General features: G+C 51.1%; 9 protein-coding genes across 9 annotated transcripts; 2 read left to right on the top strand and 7 right to left on the bottom strand.

Annotated features, from left to right (window-relative positions):
• Positions 1-97: 97 nt before the first annotated feature.
• Positions 98-1,276, bottom strand: N7511_003250 (uncharacterized protein; the record flags this gene model as incomplete). Its single annotated transcript, XM_057125675.1, is given in 3 exon segments — positions 98-870; positions 939-1,199; positions 1,213-1,276. The coding sequence occupies 3 exon segments, from the start codon at positions 1,274-1,276 to the stop codon at positions 98-100; spliced, it is 1,098 nt and encodes a 365-aa protein (XP_056987834.1).
• Positions 1,277-1,504: 228 nt separating this feature from the next.
• On the bottom strand, positions 1,505-4,367 carry sey1 (dynamin-like GTPase SEY1; the record flags this gene model as incomplete). The annotated part of the gene is made up of 4 exons (XM_057125676.1): positions 1,505-1,797; positions 1,863-3,607; positions 3,667-4,116; positions 4,219-4,367. The coding sequence occupies 4 exons, from the start codon at positions 4,365-4,367 to the stop codon at positions 1,505-1,507; spliced, it is 2,637 nt and encodes an 878-aa protein (XP_056987835.1).
• Positions 4,368-4,787: 420 nt separating this feature from the next.
• Positions 4,788-7,129, bottom strand: N7511_003252 (uncharacterized protein; the record flags this gene model as incomplete). The annotated part of the gene is made up of 3 exons (XM_057125677.1): positions 4,788-6,679; positions 6,729-6,995; positions 7,060-7,129. The coding sequence occupies 3 exons, from the start codon at positions 7,127-7,129 to the stop codon at positions 4,788-4,790; spliced, it is 2,229 nt and encodes a 742-aa protein (XP_056987836.1).
• An 821-nt stretch (positions 7,130-7,950) lies between these two features.
• On the bottom strand, positions 7,951-9,444 carry N7511_003253 (translation elongation factor Tu; the record flags this gene model as incomplete). The annotated part of the gene is made up of 4 exons (XM_057125678.1): positions 7,951-8,818; positions 8,878-9,140; positions 9,200-9,228; positions 9,282-9,444. 4 exons carry the CDS (start codon positions 9,442-9,444, stop codon positions 7,951-7,953), a joined length of 1,323 nt encoding a protein of 440 aa, XP_056987837.1.
• A 491-nt stretch (positions 9,445-9,935) lies between these two features.
• On the bottom strand, positions 9,936-10,621 carry N7511_003254 (putative translation initiation factor IF3; the record flags this gene model as incomplete). The annotated part of the gene is made up of 2 exons (XM_057125679.1): positions 9,936-10,365; positions 10,413-10,621. The coding sequence occupies 2 exons, from the start codon at positions 10,619-10,621 to the stop codon at positions 9,936-9,938; spliced, it is 639 nt and encodes a 212-aa protein (XP_056987838.1).
• A 347-nt stretch (positions 10,622-10,968) lies between these two features.
• N7511_003255 (guanosine diphosphatase) lies at positions 10,969-12,733 on the top strand (the record flags this gene model as incomplete). Its single annotated transcript, XM_057125680.1, has 3 exons — positions 10,969-11,212; positions 11,263-12,610; positions 12,676-12,733. The coding sequence occupies 3 exons, from the start codon at positions 10,969-10,971 to the stop codon at positions 12,731-12,733; spliced, it is 1,650 nt and encodes a 549-aa protein (XP_056987839.1).
• Positions 12,734-13,380: 647 nt separating this feature from the next.
• Positions 13,381-14,104, bottom strand: N7511_003256 (NOPCHAP1/New4 family protein; the record flags this gene model as incomplete). Its single annotated transcript, XM_057125681.1, has 2 exons — positions 13,381-13,590; positions 13,643-14,104. 2 exons carry the CDS (start codon positions 14,102-14,104, stop codon positions 13,381-13,383), a joined length of 672 nt encoding a protein of 223 aa, XP_056987840.1.
• Positions 14,105-14,326: 222 nt separating this feature from the next.
• Positions 14,327-16,680, bottom strand: N7511_003257 (BOD1/SHG1 domain-containing protein; the record flags this gene model as incomplete). Its single annotated transcript, XM_057125682.1, has 4 exons — positions 14,327-14,335; positions 14,421-15,229; positions 15,270-16,395; positions 16,462-16,680. 4 exons carry the CDS (start codon positions 16,678-16,680, stop codon positions 14,327-14,329), a joined length of 2,163 nt encoding a protein of 720 aa, XP_056987841.1.
• A 313-nt stretch (positions 16,681-16,993) lies between these two features.
• Positions 16,994-17,377, top strand: N7511_003258 (putative NADH-ubiquinone oxidoreductase 14 kDa subunit; the record flags this gene model as incomplete). The annotated part of the gene is made up of 2 exons (XM_057125683.1): positions 16,994-17,027; positions 17,142-17,377. The coding sequence occupies 2 exons, from the start codon at positions 16,994-16,996 to the stop codon at positions 17,375-17,377; spliced, it is 270 nt and encodes an 89-aa protein (XP_056987842.1).
• Between the last annotated feature and the right edge of the window lie 472 nt (positions 17,378-17,849).

A 17,849-nucleotide genomic window follows, 5' to 3' on the forward strand; every position in this document is an offset into this window, starting at 1 on the left:
CAGCACCGGTCATTGGACAATATATGTAACTAGAAAATGCCAATAGCTCTATGTCGAAAGTAGCCATCGAGTCGAATTGCTCAACACCATCAATTATCTAGAAAATAGCCATACAATTAGGCGGGCTCGAAACACCCCTGGAGCAGTTCAAAGGACTACTGGAAATAAAGAAACTCCAACGCCCCAAACGCTCACAAGTAGCAGCCAAGTCCTCCAGATCAAACATCTCTCCAATGGGAACCCCCCAGCCAGCCAATAGATAATGATGCAAATCAAAGTCGGGGTTCAGAGCAGGATAAACCTCAAAGCTCACCGCATCAGAAGCAACCGCAGCAAAGTGATTATCCCAGATGAACCTGAGAACCCGCTCACTCTGCTCAATGCCCGCATGCTGCGGCGTTCTCTGCTGAGAATACGCCAGCCGCTCTTCACCCGACATCCCCTCCCACGTCCCCGGCAGCCCAACCCGCAGAAAGAAGATATCCCCTTTCTGGAACTCGATGTTGCTCTCGCGCGCAATGGCGAGCACCTCGTCCAGCGAGATCATCTGGCGCGTCAGCGCATTGATGCTGATGCCGTTCTTCTTCGCGTAGGAGACGTAGTCGATTAACACGCCGCGACCGGCTATGCCTTGCTTCGCCCAGTGTCCAATTCCAATACGCGAGGATTTCTCGTCCTGGATTTCGGCGGCAGTTGTGCCGCCATAGAATACGCGGCGGTCTTTGTTTTCCGGGGTTGGCGCTGGTGCGTTGTGGTGTCGCAGTCCGTCCCACTGCGAGGATTGCTGTGGGTTGAAGTGATATTCGTCGTCGAAGGCGATGCCTTCGGCGACCCATTGGACGCGGTGTTCGAATGCCTTGCGGCCGAATCCTGGTTGACTTTCGTTAGAGGGCATGGCTTCTACGGGGTCTCTTTTCTCTTGTGTCTAGGTGGTTTACCTGGTGGATTCAGGTTGTCCATATTCCAGTTTAGGCATACGCGCTCGCCGGTCTTGATTTGAGTTTGCGCAGCTTGGGCGACTATCTCTGGAGTGAGGAGTCGGAGCATTCCTAGACCTTCTTCCTCTGACCCTGGGGCTCCGGGCCAGAAGCGACGCTTGTCGGGGAGATCATCGTATGTCTCTGGGAGATTGGGGATGCCAGACATAATGTATACGCCGGAGGAAGACAAGATGAGGATCAAATGGGCAGGGCAGAGGTCTTATAAACACACTCGGAGCAAGTCCGTTGACGTATGACCCCGCAATACGCCCTTGATCATTGGCTTTGATACACATCGTGCGAGCAACAGCAGCCCCGATGCAATGTGTGGGGTTATACTTGCTTCAATGATTGTGCATACATTTTGCCTGTGAACAGCATGTAGACGAAACAATCCAGAAACTCAGGCCTACCAGCAAAAATTGAATAAGTATAATCAAGGTGCATATGGAAACTACCCAAAGAGGTACGTGTAGAATACAGGGTGATCGCTAGGACAAGCAGCATAGCAAACAAGAGAGAATTTACATATCATCCAGGTCATCCCCAGTCTTCGGGCCACCCTTCTTCAAATCCGACATTTCATATTCCTCCTCGCGACTGGCACCACGCTCACCAGCCGACATGGCAATAGCTTGACGACCTGTGTCGGAGGACTCCAGGAAATCGCGCAAGCGACGCTTACCTTCATGCAGGGCTTGCTGGGAAGCAGCTTCGGTCATTTTGAGCATGGGGCCCCAGAGATTAAGTTGGTAGGTTATGTATGCGCCAATGGCGCAGACAAATAGAAGGATGAAGTAGGCTGGGTTGCGGAGGACTGAGAAGTCTTGTTAGTATCGTGAAGATGGAAGGGTATATATGGCTGTGAGAGAGTGAACTTACCAGCCCAGATCTCGTTCCAGCCAAGAGCAAGGAGTAGACCGTAGAAATACAATGGCACTTGTGTCATACCGCCAATGGCACTGCGCTTGGCTTCGACGTAGACGCCGTCCGCGGTCTTCTTGAAGCGCACGGTGAGTTCTTGGCGCTTTGTGTCACTGAGAATGGTCATCTCCTCTTCTAGGCTCTTGCCTTCATCTTCGTCTACACCGCCGATTGGTGGCAAGTCTTCCTCATCCGCCGGGGTTGCGGTGCTAGGTGTGTGCCCGATCCATCGGTCAAGTGGGGGAGGAGCAGATGTCTTCTCCAAACGGAATCGCGACAGAAGGGGGATGACGGTCAAGGTGGATTCGCGAGCACGGGTGTAGATGCCTTCAATGTCATCAGTTGGGCGCCAGATGCGCGGCACACCGTCTTCATCGTAGCGGAACTTGTCCTCGAAATTCTCACGTAGTTTGAGAAGCAAGTTGCCCTCAATCATTTCCTCGTCGATCTTAGCACGGAGAACACCCCAAGACTTGCGGCGCAATCGCCACAGTCCGACATCAACCTCATCGAGGCTAGCGTCGAAGCTGCTCGCACGGTCTGTGAAACGTCGCTCGGCATCGAGAACGGTCTCCTCGAACAAGTTCCAGATGCGATCCCAGAAAGCCTTCTCAGTGGGCTTCTCTCCGTTCTCGGGGGCGCCATTTCCAGCTCTTCCAGATCCAAGGGCGTTGAACTCAAGGCCAACAGATTCACCCAGACGGGATTGCACCCAGCGCTCGACACGGGTAGCCAAACGTCTCATCTCATCACGACGGAGTCGGGCGCTAACTTCAGATAATTCCTTCTGGTAAAGAGCCAGCTCTTGCTTGTAGTCACTCCACTTGGCACCCTCAACCAGTGTGGAGCGGGCGACCCCCTCAAACTTCTCCAGAGAGCCCTGAGCTTCCCGAGTGACAATTTCGGCAAAGTCATAGCTGCCGCCCTTCTTCTGGCCATCCTTCACGGCAGCCGAGACCGAATCACTGAATTCACGAATGCCGGACTTGTGAGCAGCCGAAAGCTGACCGTGGAACAGGGCCTTCAGACGGGTATCAACCTTGTTCTCAAGCTCAGCACTCTTGCGCTGGTATACACCCTTGTGGTATCGGCTAGCCTCTGTCTGGAAAGACTTCAGGGTCTTGGAGCGGGCACCGCGCATGGCAACACCCAATCCACCAAGGACCTCTGGCGCACCAAGGCGCACAGCCTCGGCCTGCTTATCCTCAAATGCGATGATCGCCTCATCAAACCCAATCATCACTTCGCGCAGAATCTCGTCGCAACGGAACTGGGCAAGCAATTCCTGCTGAGTTGGCAAATCCAAGTCTTTATTGTTGACAATCTGATCCCAAATGCCCTCCGCATAGTGCGAGAATCCATCAGCGGGAATGCGACGGTGGTATTCAGGTAAGAAAACGCCGCCTTCGGAGAAATCGCCCTTGAGCGCATCCCTCTTAGGGTCGCGGTGACCCTCCCGGAAGCGCAAGCCCAGTTTCTTTGTCTCCGTAGCAAACTGATCAGGCTGGTATCCCTTATGCGGAAGTCCGTAGAACTGGAAGTCAAAGTAATCATGGATCGTAGATTTCTCCAAGCCAGCCGGCTTCGATATCGTAGCCCAGAGACGAGACAAATCTTCCAATAATGTCTTCTGGAGGTTCTTAAGCGGTGTTGTGCCGATGAAATCGCGAATGACGAAGAAAAGGAGAGAGCGATGGGTAGTGCTGCAAGCTGATTAGCGCAAAAACTAGACATGTCATAGATCAAGGCAGATTGGACATACTGTTTATCTTTCAGGAAGAGCTGCAGGTTAACCTCAAAGACTGTCTTCAACAATCCCATGTTGGCACCCTGGTACAAGCCAACCTGGTGTTCCCAAATATTGACGATAAGAACCTCACTAGTGGCCAGCGCGAAAAGTGCACTCTTGCGCTCAAAGTCCTGGTCCTCGCCTCTTTCGCGACCATCCGTGCCCTCCACGTCCATAACCAGGATGTTATCCGCCATGCGCTCCTCCGCGCCGGCCTCGCCTTGCTTCTTATTGTTCGACAGCCAAATACCCTTTGTTGTTTGCCTTCGCTCCAGCTCAGACATCACCGAGAACTCGGTACCGAAGAGGTGGTTGAGCAATGTTGACTTTCCGGTGGACTGCGATCCGAACACAGAGATGAGGTGGTAATTGAAGCCGGCGGGTGTGACATTTTCGAGATTCAAGTATTTGGACAAGTTGGGACTATAACGATACAATTAGTACTGCGTATGAAGGACTGTGGTGGTCGTGGTGGTGGCCGAACGCAGTTGAGGGGGGTCTGGGTCTAGGTGTAGGTGGCCGTACTTGAACTCCTTATCTCCATCAATGACTTGCACGCCATGCTCGTAGGATGCGGTGTCGCCGTCGCCGCCGATCGAGGCAAAGTGGCCATTGGATAGGACAGATGGCGCTGTCGGGCTTCTTTCTAACCCTGAGGGGCGACGTTCAGACATGATCTATTGCTCCCTGTGCTATGTGGGGGTGGAAGTTGTCAACTCCGGATGGCCAGAGTTGTAGGAGCAAAAACGGGAGGATCTAAACGAGCACAAGGGAAAAAAGACGAAACGTGTGGAATAGGAAGAATCACAAGGGTGTTTCACGAGGTCATTGAGGTCCCGAGGTCGTTGCTGGGGAAAACATTACATAACCCGGTGGCGTGTGAAGTCATATGGAGTTTCGATATGGGGTTAATATGTTCATTAATAGGGTTAGAACTTGTTTTTTAGATTATATTTCAGGCGCTGAACAGTTTCTACGTGGCTGAAGTTTGGTTATGTGCTCTTCAGGGGCGTCCATGCGTAGAGTGGATAGGAGATCTTTGTTCGCCATATTATACAGCCACGCTCTATATACAGGGTAAAGGGGTATCTAAATTATGGAGGCACTGCATCGTACCAGTTCAGGTTCCAGCCCTGATCAAGTCCAAGATCAACACTAGGATTAGGCCACATGTACTGGCCAAAGTCGTCGAACAACCCACTAAACGCGTTGACTTCCAGGCCAGCAAATGGGTTTGTGGGTGGCTCTCCTCTTGAAAGCCAGGATTCATCGGGATATCCAGGGCCCAGAGATGGTGTGAGGGTGTCGCCATTTAAGACCTCGGTGTTGGTAGTCGATGGACCTTCTGGGTCAGAGATAGGCGGCGTGTAGGGCAAGCAGGAGTTCTGTCCGGGGCAAGAGGCTTGTGCTTCCGCTGTATTGGATATAGTCGACTCCAGGTCTTTCAATTTGGGAGCACACTTGGCAGCACACTTGGAGAATTTGGTTCCAGCACCTACTGTGATAGTACCAAAGTAAGGCACGGTAATTTTGCAACTTGACATGTTGCAACAGTCTGGCCTCAGTTCCCTGTTATCGAATATGGCGCCCAGAATGTTTGCGGATTCAACGGCAACTGAGCCTCCAGGTTCTGTTGCCGCTCGACGAAGAATTCCGACCACATTTTCGACCAGACCCCAGTCTTTTTGGTCTTGCTCTGTGCTGTGATCGGGTGATTCATCAGAATAACCATGCAGATGGACTATCAGGAGCATGCATAGTGTGAAGGCCATAAAATCTGTCATCTTGCACAAATATGGTTTGGTTGTTGACCGGAGCACCTTGTACAGTGATAGACCTTCTCGTGCAGAGTCGATCGCAATTTTATGACAGGGCCTGAATTGAGGTTTGTGGGGGGCTTGTAACATCAGAGGAAGATGGAGAAGTGCACGAAGCAGCTTGAGCATGAATTGCAATGGCACTCTTTCGAGATAATGCTCCCTTCTTTCGCCCAGCGAAGGATTCTCACTCCGTAGATGAATTGGCATAGCATTCCAAGAATCCTGTAGTTCTTCGTCCAGTTTCATTGTTGCCTCAAAAGACATGTTTGATGGATCCTGTATTCTATCAACCATGTGTCCTGTTATTACACCAATGCGGAGCAAGTATCCCTCTGGGGCGGTAATATTCGAATTGAGACGTTGCTTGACCTGCGGTAAGAAAAAGCACTCCGCTACACCATAGGGCAAGCCAAGTATGAGACTGAGTGATCTGTCTGATGTTCCCAGTGAACACCAGATCTTGAGGCGCCGTTCATATAGTGAGTCTTCCGGCCTCGGAACCTTGGTTGAGAGATGCATCCCTGCCAAATGGGCAAATTCAATCGCTCGACGATTCACTAGCCAGGCTTTTCGCAGGCGGCCTTCGGCCAAATGCAGCTTTGAAAGCAACATTTGGCACTCAATGCCTGGCAATGTGGCCGCAAAGTCATCATCGCGAACAATCAAACGGTCAACCGCGGTGACACATCGATCGTAGAACACCTGAGGGTCAAGTGGCTCAGTCAACGCCTGGAAATCAAACTCATCCGGTGCATGAATTGCACTAATGCAAAGACACATGAGTGCCTTCGCAACTTCAGCAGGTGCGACAAGAGTTTTATGGCAATCTTCACCGACAAGAAGCCTCCTATCGGCTCGATTAAACAGCTCTGGGAAATGATCTTGCCACTCGAACCAGTGGAAAGAGGCATTGATGATTTTGTTCACGTCCGATGTTGGAGGAAGAATAGACAGCAACTCCGTGCGCACGGCGTGCGCTTTGGGCGACATGTCCTTGACACCGGCGAATTTGTCGTTATCTGAGGTATCCTCACGACGGCTCACGAGATAATTGTCGAACAGTTGCAGCACTGGCGCATTTCGGATCTGGTCACTTGACGGGCCTAATTCGTCTGACGAGGTGGTTTCCAGTGGGCACTTTTTTTTCATGCTCGGACATGTCGTTGCTGAGTACTGTTAGTGACATTATAGTATACAAATCGAATTTATACTAACGCTGGGTCGACTCGTGCCTCTCAGTAGACGGAGTGCGCGAGTTTTGTCGATCTAGTCTTTTGGTCAAGCCTTCCACAAGATGTTCCAGATGTGCAACTCGTTCCCGAAGACTATACGGTTGCTCTCCTTGGGAGAACTGCGATCCTGATAGTGGCGGGGTAATGACGGTGTGCTCTTGGTCGATGCATTGCGTCCCTCGTGATCGACATTCATTGCAGACGCCGGGGCGATCTGGGTGGAATGTGCATCGAATCTTGCGCCGCCGACCTATCAACAGTCAGTATCTGCGTCTTTGATGGAGCGAGGAGCATAGGCTCGCTGTGGCACGTACACTCCGTGCAGCTCTTCGTCCCCTTCCTCATCCTCTTTCTCGGCGGTCCTTGATCAGACCAATCATCCATAGCTATGATGTATAAAGACAAGTTTAGAATATGAGTGTGTATTAGTTGCAAATCACCAGCTGCACCAGATGAGAGATCTTTGCCGTTAGCTTCTCAGAGCATGGCAGTCCACGATTCTTCTCCAGAGTGAAGCAAGAGAAGATGGGAATGATGCAAGTCAAAAGTGAGACCTGCCTATGACTTAATCCCAGTCCAAGTGTAAGAGTATTCTAGAAAGGAGTACGTGTGTTTCGTTGCCTATACATGCTCGTCCGTCATGTTCGGCCGAAGTCGTGCGGTCGAAGGTTCGTCCGGGCCAATCGGATGTAAATTCTGCTGAGTTCCGTGTGAAGTCGGTTGATCTATAAAACCGACTCTTGTCTGATCCATTGACGAAAGTATATTGAAATTATAACTCACCTTCTTTTGCTTATTTTGCAGCATGCCGGGGGGGGATGGGGAGCTCGTGACTGATCTTGTACATGTCGGATAAAACTTCACGGTTGAAATGAAGGCAAACTACGCACACGGGCCAACGAGGCCTCACATGCTTACAGACCATAGGACTTGAAGAATTGAAAAATTGAACGTTGAGAATTTGTTGAATACATTTTCACGGGAGTGGAGAATAGAGGAGAAAATCTGACTCGATTCCAGAATAGTAAAGGTACATGGACAAGATTCAATCGAAAACTCCGGATTACCGCCGGATCCTCGTGCTAATCGATGATTCCCGCGCTGTGAAAAATAAGGTGCCAAACACAAAAGATGGAAGAAAAAGGAGTTCATAATACAAGGGTCAGGGGTTTTGACCAGATGGTAAGGGTACGTGGAGAGACCATTTACTCGACAACACGGGTGATCAAACCAGTGGCAACAGTGCGGCCACCCTCACGGATGTTGAAGCGCTGACCGGTCTCGGCAGCAACGGGGTGGTGGGTCTTGAGGATCATCTCAACGTTGTCACCGGGCATGACACGCTTGGACAGATCGCCATCGGGGAAGCTGAGGTCACCGGCCTCATCGGCAGTGCGGATGTAGACCTGGGGGCGGTAGTTGGCACCGAAGCCAGTACGGCGGCCACCCTCAGCCTCGGTCAGGACGTACATGGAGACCAGGAACTTGCTGCTGGCCTTGGTGCTGTTGGGAGCAGCAACGATCATACCACGGCGGAGATCCTCACGGCGGACACCACGGAGGAGCAGACCGGAGTTATCACCAGCACGGGACTCGTCACAGGACTTCTTGAAGGTCTCAATATCGGTAACCTTGGTCTTGATGGGGTTACCGTCGTTGGTAGCACCAACAATCTCGACCTCAGTATCCTTCTTCAAAAGACCACGCTCAACGCGGCCAGAAACGACGGTACCACGACCGGGAATGGAGAAGACTTCCTCAATGGACATGAGGAAAGGCTTGTCCATGTCACGCTCAGGGGTGGGGATCCAGGAGTCGACAGCCTCCATGAGCTTATCAATCTGCTGGGTACCGATTTCGGGACGACGGTCCTCGAGGGCACAGAGGGCAGAGCCGAAGACGATGGGAGTCTCCTCACCCTCGAAACCGTAGGTGGAGAGAAGCTCACGCATCTCAAGCTCGACGAGCTCCAGCATCTCGGGGTCCTCAACGGCATCGACCTTGTTGACGAACACAACAATCTTCTGGACACCGACCTGGCGAGCAAGCAGCAAGTGCTCACGAGTCTGGGGCCTGTAAATTGGGTTCTGTTAGCTCGCTTCCAATTGAATCATGGGAACTTCAAAGCGTACATCTGACCGTCGGAGGCAGCAACGACGACAATGGCGCCATCCATGTTGGCAGCACCAGTAATCATGTTCTTAATGTAATCAGCGTGACCGGGGCAGTCGACGTGGGCGTAGTGACGGGCCTCAGTCGAGAACTCAATGTGAGCAGTCGAGATGGTGATACCACGCTTGCGCTCCTCGGGAGCCTTATCAATGGAGGCATAGTCGAGGAAGTTGGCAAGACCCTTGGAGGCCTGGTACTTGGTGATAGCGGCAGTCAGGGTGGTCTATGGCGCATGTGTTAGATTTGATGGCGGAGGTATCGGAAGAAGTCGCGAAGGCTTACCTTGCCGTGATCGACGTGACCAATGGTACCTGGAAGGAATGTTAGCAAGAATACAAGTGACGCGCAATGAAGCTATCTTTACCAATGTTCACGTGGGGCTTGGTACGCTCGAAAGCAGTAGCCAGGCCACGAGCGGCCACCTTGTTGCTGAAGACATGGTGGACGGGGTTGACGGCAGTTGGGCGCAGCAGGGAAGACCGGCTGGTGCGCGCCAAAAGGTTCAATGAACGGGAGATGCTCGACATCTTGGTTCAATTGACAAAAGCGATGGAAGAAAAAGAAAGGCAAGAAGAAACAGAGATAAAGATGGAAGAGAAGAAGCCCAGATCAACACCAAATTTTTTAGTCAGACAGCGGATTCAGGGAGGTGCTTAGTCATCAGCCAATCAGGATGTTGGAATTGCGGAGGATGCGCTCCCCAGAACATTGAAGGGTTGAAGAGATGTAAAGGAGCACAAGTGGTGGAATATTCAAACATTTGCATGCTCTGAGCTATGACTTGTAAACCAGGGTAACCTCCGTCGCATTGATCTATAGAGCTAGCGAGCAACACGCGTGTATCTTCTTGAATTTACGTCATGCCATATGGACTAACTTATATGAAGTTCACCGGTCAACCTTGAAATGTACTCAAGAAGTGTTCCATATTTAATCAGGTACTTCATTCCGCATAGTATTATGAAGCTTATGACTTGTACACTTCAGTTCCATATTATATACACAGTGTCCAGTCCACCTAAATGTCCTTCTGCACGGTAAACGTAACAACCTTCCCAGGTTCACCCTCCATTGGCTTTATCTGATTGGCACCAGCCTCTCTCACAGTGTCGAGTACTTTCTGCATGACTTGCTTGATCTCATCCACGGTTGCCCTGCGTTTGTGTCGTTTCGAAGTCAAAATGACCTCCACCTTCCGACCTTTGTCCAAGAAGTTTGTGAGCTGTTTCAGCCGGTGTGACAGATCATGCGCATCAATGGCCCAGTTCAACTCAATGGACTTCAAGGTATTCTTTGGTGCTCGTGCTGCTTTGGCCTTGGCTTTTTCGGTTTCCCGCACCTGTTTCTTGTTGTAGATTTTGCAGACTGGAAGGTTACCGTCTTCCGCAGCTTGAACCTGCAGGAGGAAATAATGATCATGATCAAAGGATTCGAGGACTTCTTCGGTTCTGGTCGGGGGGCTAGGTTGCCTTCGTCGTTGACGAGTTGTATGAACCTTGCAGTGATACCTTCATTTCTCGGAGGTCCTCGAACGGGCGGACGATATTCACGGAGGTAAAGGCAATGTGACTGTTGAAAAGATCGAAGCTGGAGTCCCTTTTGCAGAGGATTGGAAAGAATGCCGGCTCTGGGGATGCGCCTGGATACTATGAAGATCTGGCGTAGAGCCTGGGCGGACGACATGAGCCCGCGAGTGTGGCTCATGCTGGTAGTGAGATCGATAGCTGGAGAGATCCGGTAAACGTGGAGTGTGAAGGTGCACTGTTGAGTTGGGGAGGTTAAAGCCAAGCAGATGAGAGTCCGTGACGAGGCGGGAAGATATCGGGGAACCGCATTCAGCCACGTTTGCGCCACAGTCCTGAAACCCTTGGATCTCCTTTCTCCTGACAATTTTCCCTGAACATCTCTCTCCCTCTTCTTTCTGGTCTGGTGTTTCTGGAGGATCAATGTTCGCTTGCTTGTTTGATTTTCCTCTCTCTTAACCCTTCCGGTCGTTCATTCATCCTTGGTGAACATTCGCCACCTGTCTCTATATTCGACCATTTGCTCGCATGTCGACTGGAGTTGACAACCAAGACAACAAACTCCACCTAGATTCAAGCGCCCGTCGACGCTCCACTCTCAGCAATCGTTCTATTTCGCAGTCAGTCAAGACCATTTTGACCGACGAACAAGCCAACATGGCACAAAGCCAAAGATCGCGGTATCTGAAGACGGGGGCTATCATCGCCTTCATCTTCATGGTGTTGGTATGGCTTTCCCCGTCTAAGCCTGCTACGTCTACTTTTACTCACGGTATGTATTCACTTTGCGCCAGTCGCTTCATATGACTGATAATTTTGCAGAGCAACCACCCTCAAGCAACGCCGTGGCGTCAAGCGGGAAATGCACCAAGTCCTCCGATCCGTCTAAGCCCCTGATTCAATATGCACTCATGATCGATGCTGGTAGTACCGGGTCTCGCATTCACGTCTACCGCTTCAACAACTGTGGCCCCACTCCTGAACTTGAAAATGAGGTTTTCGAGCAGACCAAGAAGGTCGAAGGTGGTAGCTCTGGCCTCAGCTCTTTCAAAGAGGACGCTGAGGGTGCTGCCCACAGTCTGGACCCTCTCATGGAGGTCGCTTTGAAGTCTGTTCCCGATGAGTACAAGTCCTGCTCTCCGATTGCCGTCAAGGCTACAGCTGGACTTCGTCTTTTGGGTGAAGAAATGAGCGGCAAGATTCTGGAAGCCGTCCGTCGCCGTCTGGAGACAGCTTACCCCTTCCCAGTAATCTCCAAGGACAAGGGTGGCGTCGAGATCATGGATGGCAAGGACGAAGGTGTCTATGCTTGGATCACGGCCAACTACCTGCTCGGCAAGATCGGTGGCCCTGACGACACTCCTACTGCTGCTGTTTTCGACTTGGGTGGCGGTTCTACACAGATTGTCTTCCAGCCTACCTTTGAGAAGAGCAAGTCCGGTGGTATGCCTGAGCGCCTCGCTCCCGGTGATCACAAGTATGACCTCAGCTTTGGTGGCCGTGATTTCGAGCTGTATCAACATTCTCACCTTGGATATGGTTTGATGTCTGCCCGCGAGAACATCCACATGGTTGTTGTCGAGAACATGCTGGCTAACAACCCCAACGACCTATCCTGGGCGAAACAGCCCATCCCTAATCCTTGTATTGGACCTGGAATGTTGCGCGATGTCACCCTCAAGTTCCCTGCCAACCACCCTCTGGGACCCTCTACCGATTTCCAGATGGTTGGACCCAAGGATAAGTCCATGGCGCCTCAGTGTCGTGCTCTTGCCGAAAAGACCCTCAAGAAAAGCGGCGAGTGCAAGCTTGCTCCTTGCTCTTTCAATGGTGTTCACCAGCCCTCTCTCGCAAAGACTTTCTCCCGGGAGGAGGTCTTTGTCTTCTCCTATTTCTATGACCGCACTGCTCCTCTGGGCATGCCCGAGTCTTTCACTCTTAACGAGCTCCACGATTTGACTGACACGGTCTGTGCCGGCGAAGGCAGCTGGGGTGCTTTCAAGGGCATTGAAAACGCTCTTACTGAGCTTCGTGATCGCCCTGAATGGTGCTTGGACCTCAACTTCATGATGGCTCTGCTCCACACTGGTTACGAGATGCCCTTGTCCCGCGAGGTCAAGATTGCCAAGAAGATCAAGAACAACGAGCTGGGCTGGTGTCTTGGTGCTAGGTTAGTAAACTCCAACTCTCACAACTCTCACAATTTTAGCATATACTGACTTTCGTTTTTCACAGCTTGCCCCTCCTGAGCAAGGAATCTGGCTGGACCTGCCGCATCAAGGAAGTGTCCTAAACAATTTACGGCGACACGCAAAATTAACTTCTTTTAATATTGACATTCGGTGATAGTGTATGGTGGGTTCATGCATATATAGAGATCCGTGATATGTCCGTTCTGGTTTTTTTTATTCCATGTCTGACTTAGACTTGATTTATTGGCGAGTTGCATAGGAAATGTATCGATGTTTTACGTTCATGGCGATCAATGGGTGCAGTTCTATAGACACAAATAAGGAAACACTTTCAAGGTGCGAGGTCAAATGCTGCCATAGTAAAAGACTGTTCAAGAGCCGTGATACAAGCCTCCATCATTTGATCGTTACAATGATGCCTTTCCTTCAATTTCTTTAGACTCGGCTTGGATTTCGGAGAAGGTTGATTTAGAGACTTTGTTGTTACGCTCTAACTCATAGCGTGATCCTTTTCTGGACTTCCGAGAATTTATCATGAGTAACAGCATTTCACCACAAAGTAATCCTCGAAAATTTCTTCGCATGCTTGATTCAAAAAGTAAAACATCAAGACGCTAATTATGACAACACGTATCCCATATGCAAACGAATGACAAGCTGGTAAATCGCCAAAAATGAAATAAGTACTAGTAAGTAGCACACATCCAAATCAATGTCTTCAACATTGCAAGCCACATAAGACAACATATTATTCCGTCATCTCCTCAATGGACGGTTTGTCGGCCTCGGCCTTCTTGCCCTTTCCTCCCATTAGTTTCCCAATGATATCAGAGTCCTTCAAGTCTTGGGACGTATTCCCAGCACCAGCAGTACCCGTCTTTGACTCTTCGTCGTCATCCTCATCCTCGCTAGACGAATCACCATCTTTCTTTTCTTCCAGGACACCAAGACCAAGATCCTATGATGAATCAATTAGCAAAGTTCACACTTGCATATCAAATGAAACATACCATCTCAATATACTGCTCCCCGCTCTCATCAGCATTATCAAGAACAAGATTTCCAACCCTGCCAGCCTCGATCTCCTTCTGCAAATCCTCATTCGCGGTCTTCATCTGCGGCAAGAAAGAAGTAAGCCGCGACAACAGCTCCGAGTCGCCCTTCATGCGGTGTATACGCGGTTTAGGGCGGCCGCCGATGTGTGGTAGTGATGAGGATGAATCAGCTACTTTTGCCCCTGTGGCTCTGGGTTCATCGCGCATTTCTTGATCGGAGTGGTGTTCGTCTTCATTTTCGCTTTCACTTTCACTAGAGTCTTCTGAGGAGCCCGAGGATGAGGTTGGGTCTGAGTCTGAGGGAGGGTATGAGGCGCGTTGACGGCGGGCCGTACGGTCTGTTAAATTCATTGTTTTTGAGGGTTTGTTGCTGGTCGGGCTCTTTGCTGCCTCTGGCTTTGAGGTTTCTTTTTGCATGGTTCGTGTGTTCGGAGTGGGTTGTCGTTAAAGTTCAGAGACTTATAGGCTTTTCTGGCGCAGAGTAATGGGGTCTTGAGGCAGTGCAGAAAATTCTGGGTCTAGTGAAAATGACAGTCTATGTCAAGCCTGTCTGTACTGTAAATGAAGAAGAGAAGAGAAGTTGAGTTTGAGTTCAACTTTTTTGGTGGAGCACCGATAAGCGATCTTATCGCTTATCACCTACAGAGTCTAGATAGGCATACTGTAAGTTACAGTATAGAGACATTGAGATGGCAAATACTCTCTTCATTAGTGTACACGGTATTGATATTACAAAATCATTGCTCAGGGTATTAACTCCAGTCCCTCCTTCTACTGCGACTACGCCGACGAATTGGACTTCTCCGGCGGCTTCGGCTGCGTCGACGACTAGGGCTCCTGCGGCGACTGCGATCCCTTCTGCGACTAGGGCTTCGCCGGCGACTGAGACTCCGTCTGCGGCTGGGACTCCGCCTGCGACTACGGCTTCTTCGACGGCTGGGACTTCGACGGCGAGATCGTTGGTCCTCTGTGTCTTTTTCTTTCGGTTTTGGCGTCGGCTTCTCCGGTTCTTTTTCATCATCCAGTTCTTTCTTGATCTCTTTGTCTGCGACGGCCTCGCCTTCTTCCTTGATGGGAGCCTCCTCGTCGTCTCGTTCAGAGGGCGGCATGTATCGATCAATATCACCCATTCTTGGTCGTTGGTCCCGTTCTCGTTCTCTCTCTGGGGTCCTAACCCGGCGCCGAGGTGACTTGCTTCGATTGCTCGTGGAAGGCACATAACGGTCAATATCAAGAGTTGGCGAAGGAGAGCGACGCCGAGAGCGTGAGCGGCGTCGAACGGACCTTGAACGAGATCTAGACCGGTCCCGGGCCCTGGCTCGAGGGCGAGACCGCGAACGGCTTCGTGAGCGGCGGCTACGTGAACCTCGACGCACAGGTGAACGAGAAGTTCGGGGGCTTCGTCGTCGAGGGCGGTAGGTTTCGTATTCCCGTTCTCGCTCGCGGCTGCGCTCAGGTCGTCGATCAGCATCCCGGTCGCGGTCTTTAGACGGTGCTCGATCACGCCGGGCCACAGAGCGACTGCGGCTCCGACGAGCTGGTCTATAGCTTCGATCATCGGGTCTATTGTCTCGGAAGTCACGATAACCACGACGCGAGTCCATGTCACGATCACGGGATCTCACAGAGTCCCTAGACCGGTCACGGCGATCAAATAGAGGTGTGCGTCGCCTGCGTGAGCGACTCAGGCTTCGATCACGCATCAGATGCCGGGACCGCTCTCTACGATCTGTCGTTGAGCGGCGCCTGGCCTCTGAATCGCGTGACGGACTGGCCGCTCTAGTTGAGGCACCAGAGTACTTGTCGTTGACACTCTTGTTCGCTGCTGATGCCGGTTTCAGGCCATTCTCAATAGCTTCGGCCTCTTCGAAATCAAACTCTGGCTTTATTCGTGCCTTCGCTGCAAGCTCTTCGCCTTCTTTGAGGAGCATCTGTAGTGCGGCCTCCTCCAATGACTTTTCGTCCACTGGAGCGGGAGTCGGGTCTTTTGAGGCGATTGACTTCTCCCGTTTAATATCCCGGAGACGCGGAGATAGGTTACGCTCTGGTCGATAATCAGGAGAACGATCACGGAAGCGCTCTCTGTCACGGGTTCGGCTGCGATCACGGTCCCAGTAGCGGTCCCGATCCCGATCCCGGTCTTCTCGTCTTCGTCGATCGTATCTTTCTTGTCGTTCTCTTTCGCGCTGATCATCAAGGAGTCGTTGTTCTTCGCGTAGGCGCTCGCGGTCAGCCCGTCTCTGTTCATCGATCTCCTTTCTTCGGGCCCTGTCTTCGTCTTCCTTCTGTCGCTCCAATTCGCGCTTCTTGCGGAGGTCTTCCTCTTTGATTCGTTTCTGTTCTTCCTCGAGTTCCATCTCTTTGCGCTTATCTTCCTGCCATATTTTCTCCCGCCTGTCATGGTCGATTTTCACAAGGGCGTCATAGTCTGCATCGGTTTTGTTCCCTGACTCCAGTTCGCGCGCAGCAACATCCTCCCCAACTTCTTGACGGCGAATTTCGCGAAGGGACTCGAGGATGAAATCGGCGTGTTGTAGTGCAAGCTGATCGATCGAGTTCTCTACATTCTTGTAAACGTCGCCACGATCGACGGCTCCTTCAATCAGTGTCGCGGCTTTACCTCGCTCACGGGAAAGAAGTGCCGGTTCGCGGTCAATCTCCGATTCGGCGAGAGCGAGCAGCTCATTGGTGAACATGGTCCTTGGTTCCTGCCAAAAAAGTATTAGTAAAGTAGAGAATAAATGCGCGGGGCTAGGGGGTTATTGTAAGCGTACACCCTCATTGAATCCTGCCCAAAGCTGCTTGCGAACAAGGTCAAAGTAGCCCTTCTTCTTAAACGCATGGCGGAGTTTGTCCATGGCTGCATGTTGCACGGGAGTAAAGGGCAGATCCTCAGTCTTGAACTTCTTGCGTCCTGCGATCTCAACATCAATTGGCCGTTTATTTGCAGGTGATCCATCCCCTAGGTCCTGAGGAGGATCCATTTCGGCCATAATGACAGCTTGAAGACAAGCCTGGAAACAAGTCTGGAAACAAGTCTGGAGAGAGATTCCCAGGTCGCGTGCGATAAGCGATAAACCAGGCACCGGAGAATATTTGTTCCATGATTGGGAACTCCGGCCCGCTGATTTGCTTCAACCTCGTCTCTCCTGGTCTATTGCGACGGCAACATCATAACTCCGCCTCCATTCAATCCGGCTCTTGTGGTGTTGAACTACCCAATCCACCCATCAGTCACGTCTGTCTTTAAGTCGGAAGTCTCCCGGCCCGCATATTACAACCACCAGCCCGCGCCCGCCCGCGATCATGGTTCACAAGGTGCTCTTCTGGAGCGGCTTCGGTACGTGAAATACCCCTCTCCAACTTTCATTGCCCTATCAGATTACTCTCTGTTATTTAAATGCCTTTGTACTTGAACCCAGGATCATATCGGTTAACCATATCCTTCCCACAGGCATCGCCGTCCGCCTCTGGCAACTCGGAATCGAAATGCGTCCTATCCTCGCCAAGGAGTCCCTTTGGGTTTACCCTCTTTTTGCCGGTGTCGGTGGTAGCTTCGGTTACTGGATGCAGGGTGTTGAGAGCAGACAATTGAAGATGCTTGCACAGCGCCGCGAGGCCATTCTCGAGAAGCGCCGACGGAGGGACCAGCGTGAAGAGAGCGAGGGTGTCCTTGCTGCTGCTTCATAAAACAGGACCTCTTGATAATGGACATGGTTTTTGTGTGTATGCGTTTTTCTATTTGTACCAAAATTCAACCGGTTTGATCTCAGCATTCGGTTCCAGCATCTAGTGAGCAATTCTTGTCACGGGTGTGATGACAGTTGTGTTTTTTCAAAGTTCTTTTTTAAGAATAGAGTCCTCATTTCGTCTATCTTTTATCTTATTCCTGGGTGTAAATTCCGGGGTACGTCCACAATAGAGCAGTTCCAAGGTTGATATTGGTGCCTCAGGCTAAGTAAGCAAGGAGTTCCCGCCCGCCCCCCCCAAGGTCGAATACATCATCATCTCCGCCCGGAAGCACATCTACTTACTGCGCTCGTCATCCACTACTTTTTTTTTTCTTTGCTCGGTCTAGAACATAGTCGCGTTACCTGACTCTGTCTGGGTCTCTTCTCTTCTTTCTCGCGATGCTTACCGTTGTCTGTCTTTAAGAAGTCCG

The sequence above is a fragment of the Penicillium nucicola genome, assembly GCF_028828085.1.
Source record: "Penicillium nucicola strain IBT 29836 chromosome Unknown utg000002l, whole genome shotgun sequence".
In the NCBI taxonomy this organism is placed as follows: domain Eukaryota; kingdom Fungi; phylum Ascomycota; class Eurotiomycetes; order Eurotiales; family Aspergillaceae; genus Penicillium; species Penicillium nucicola.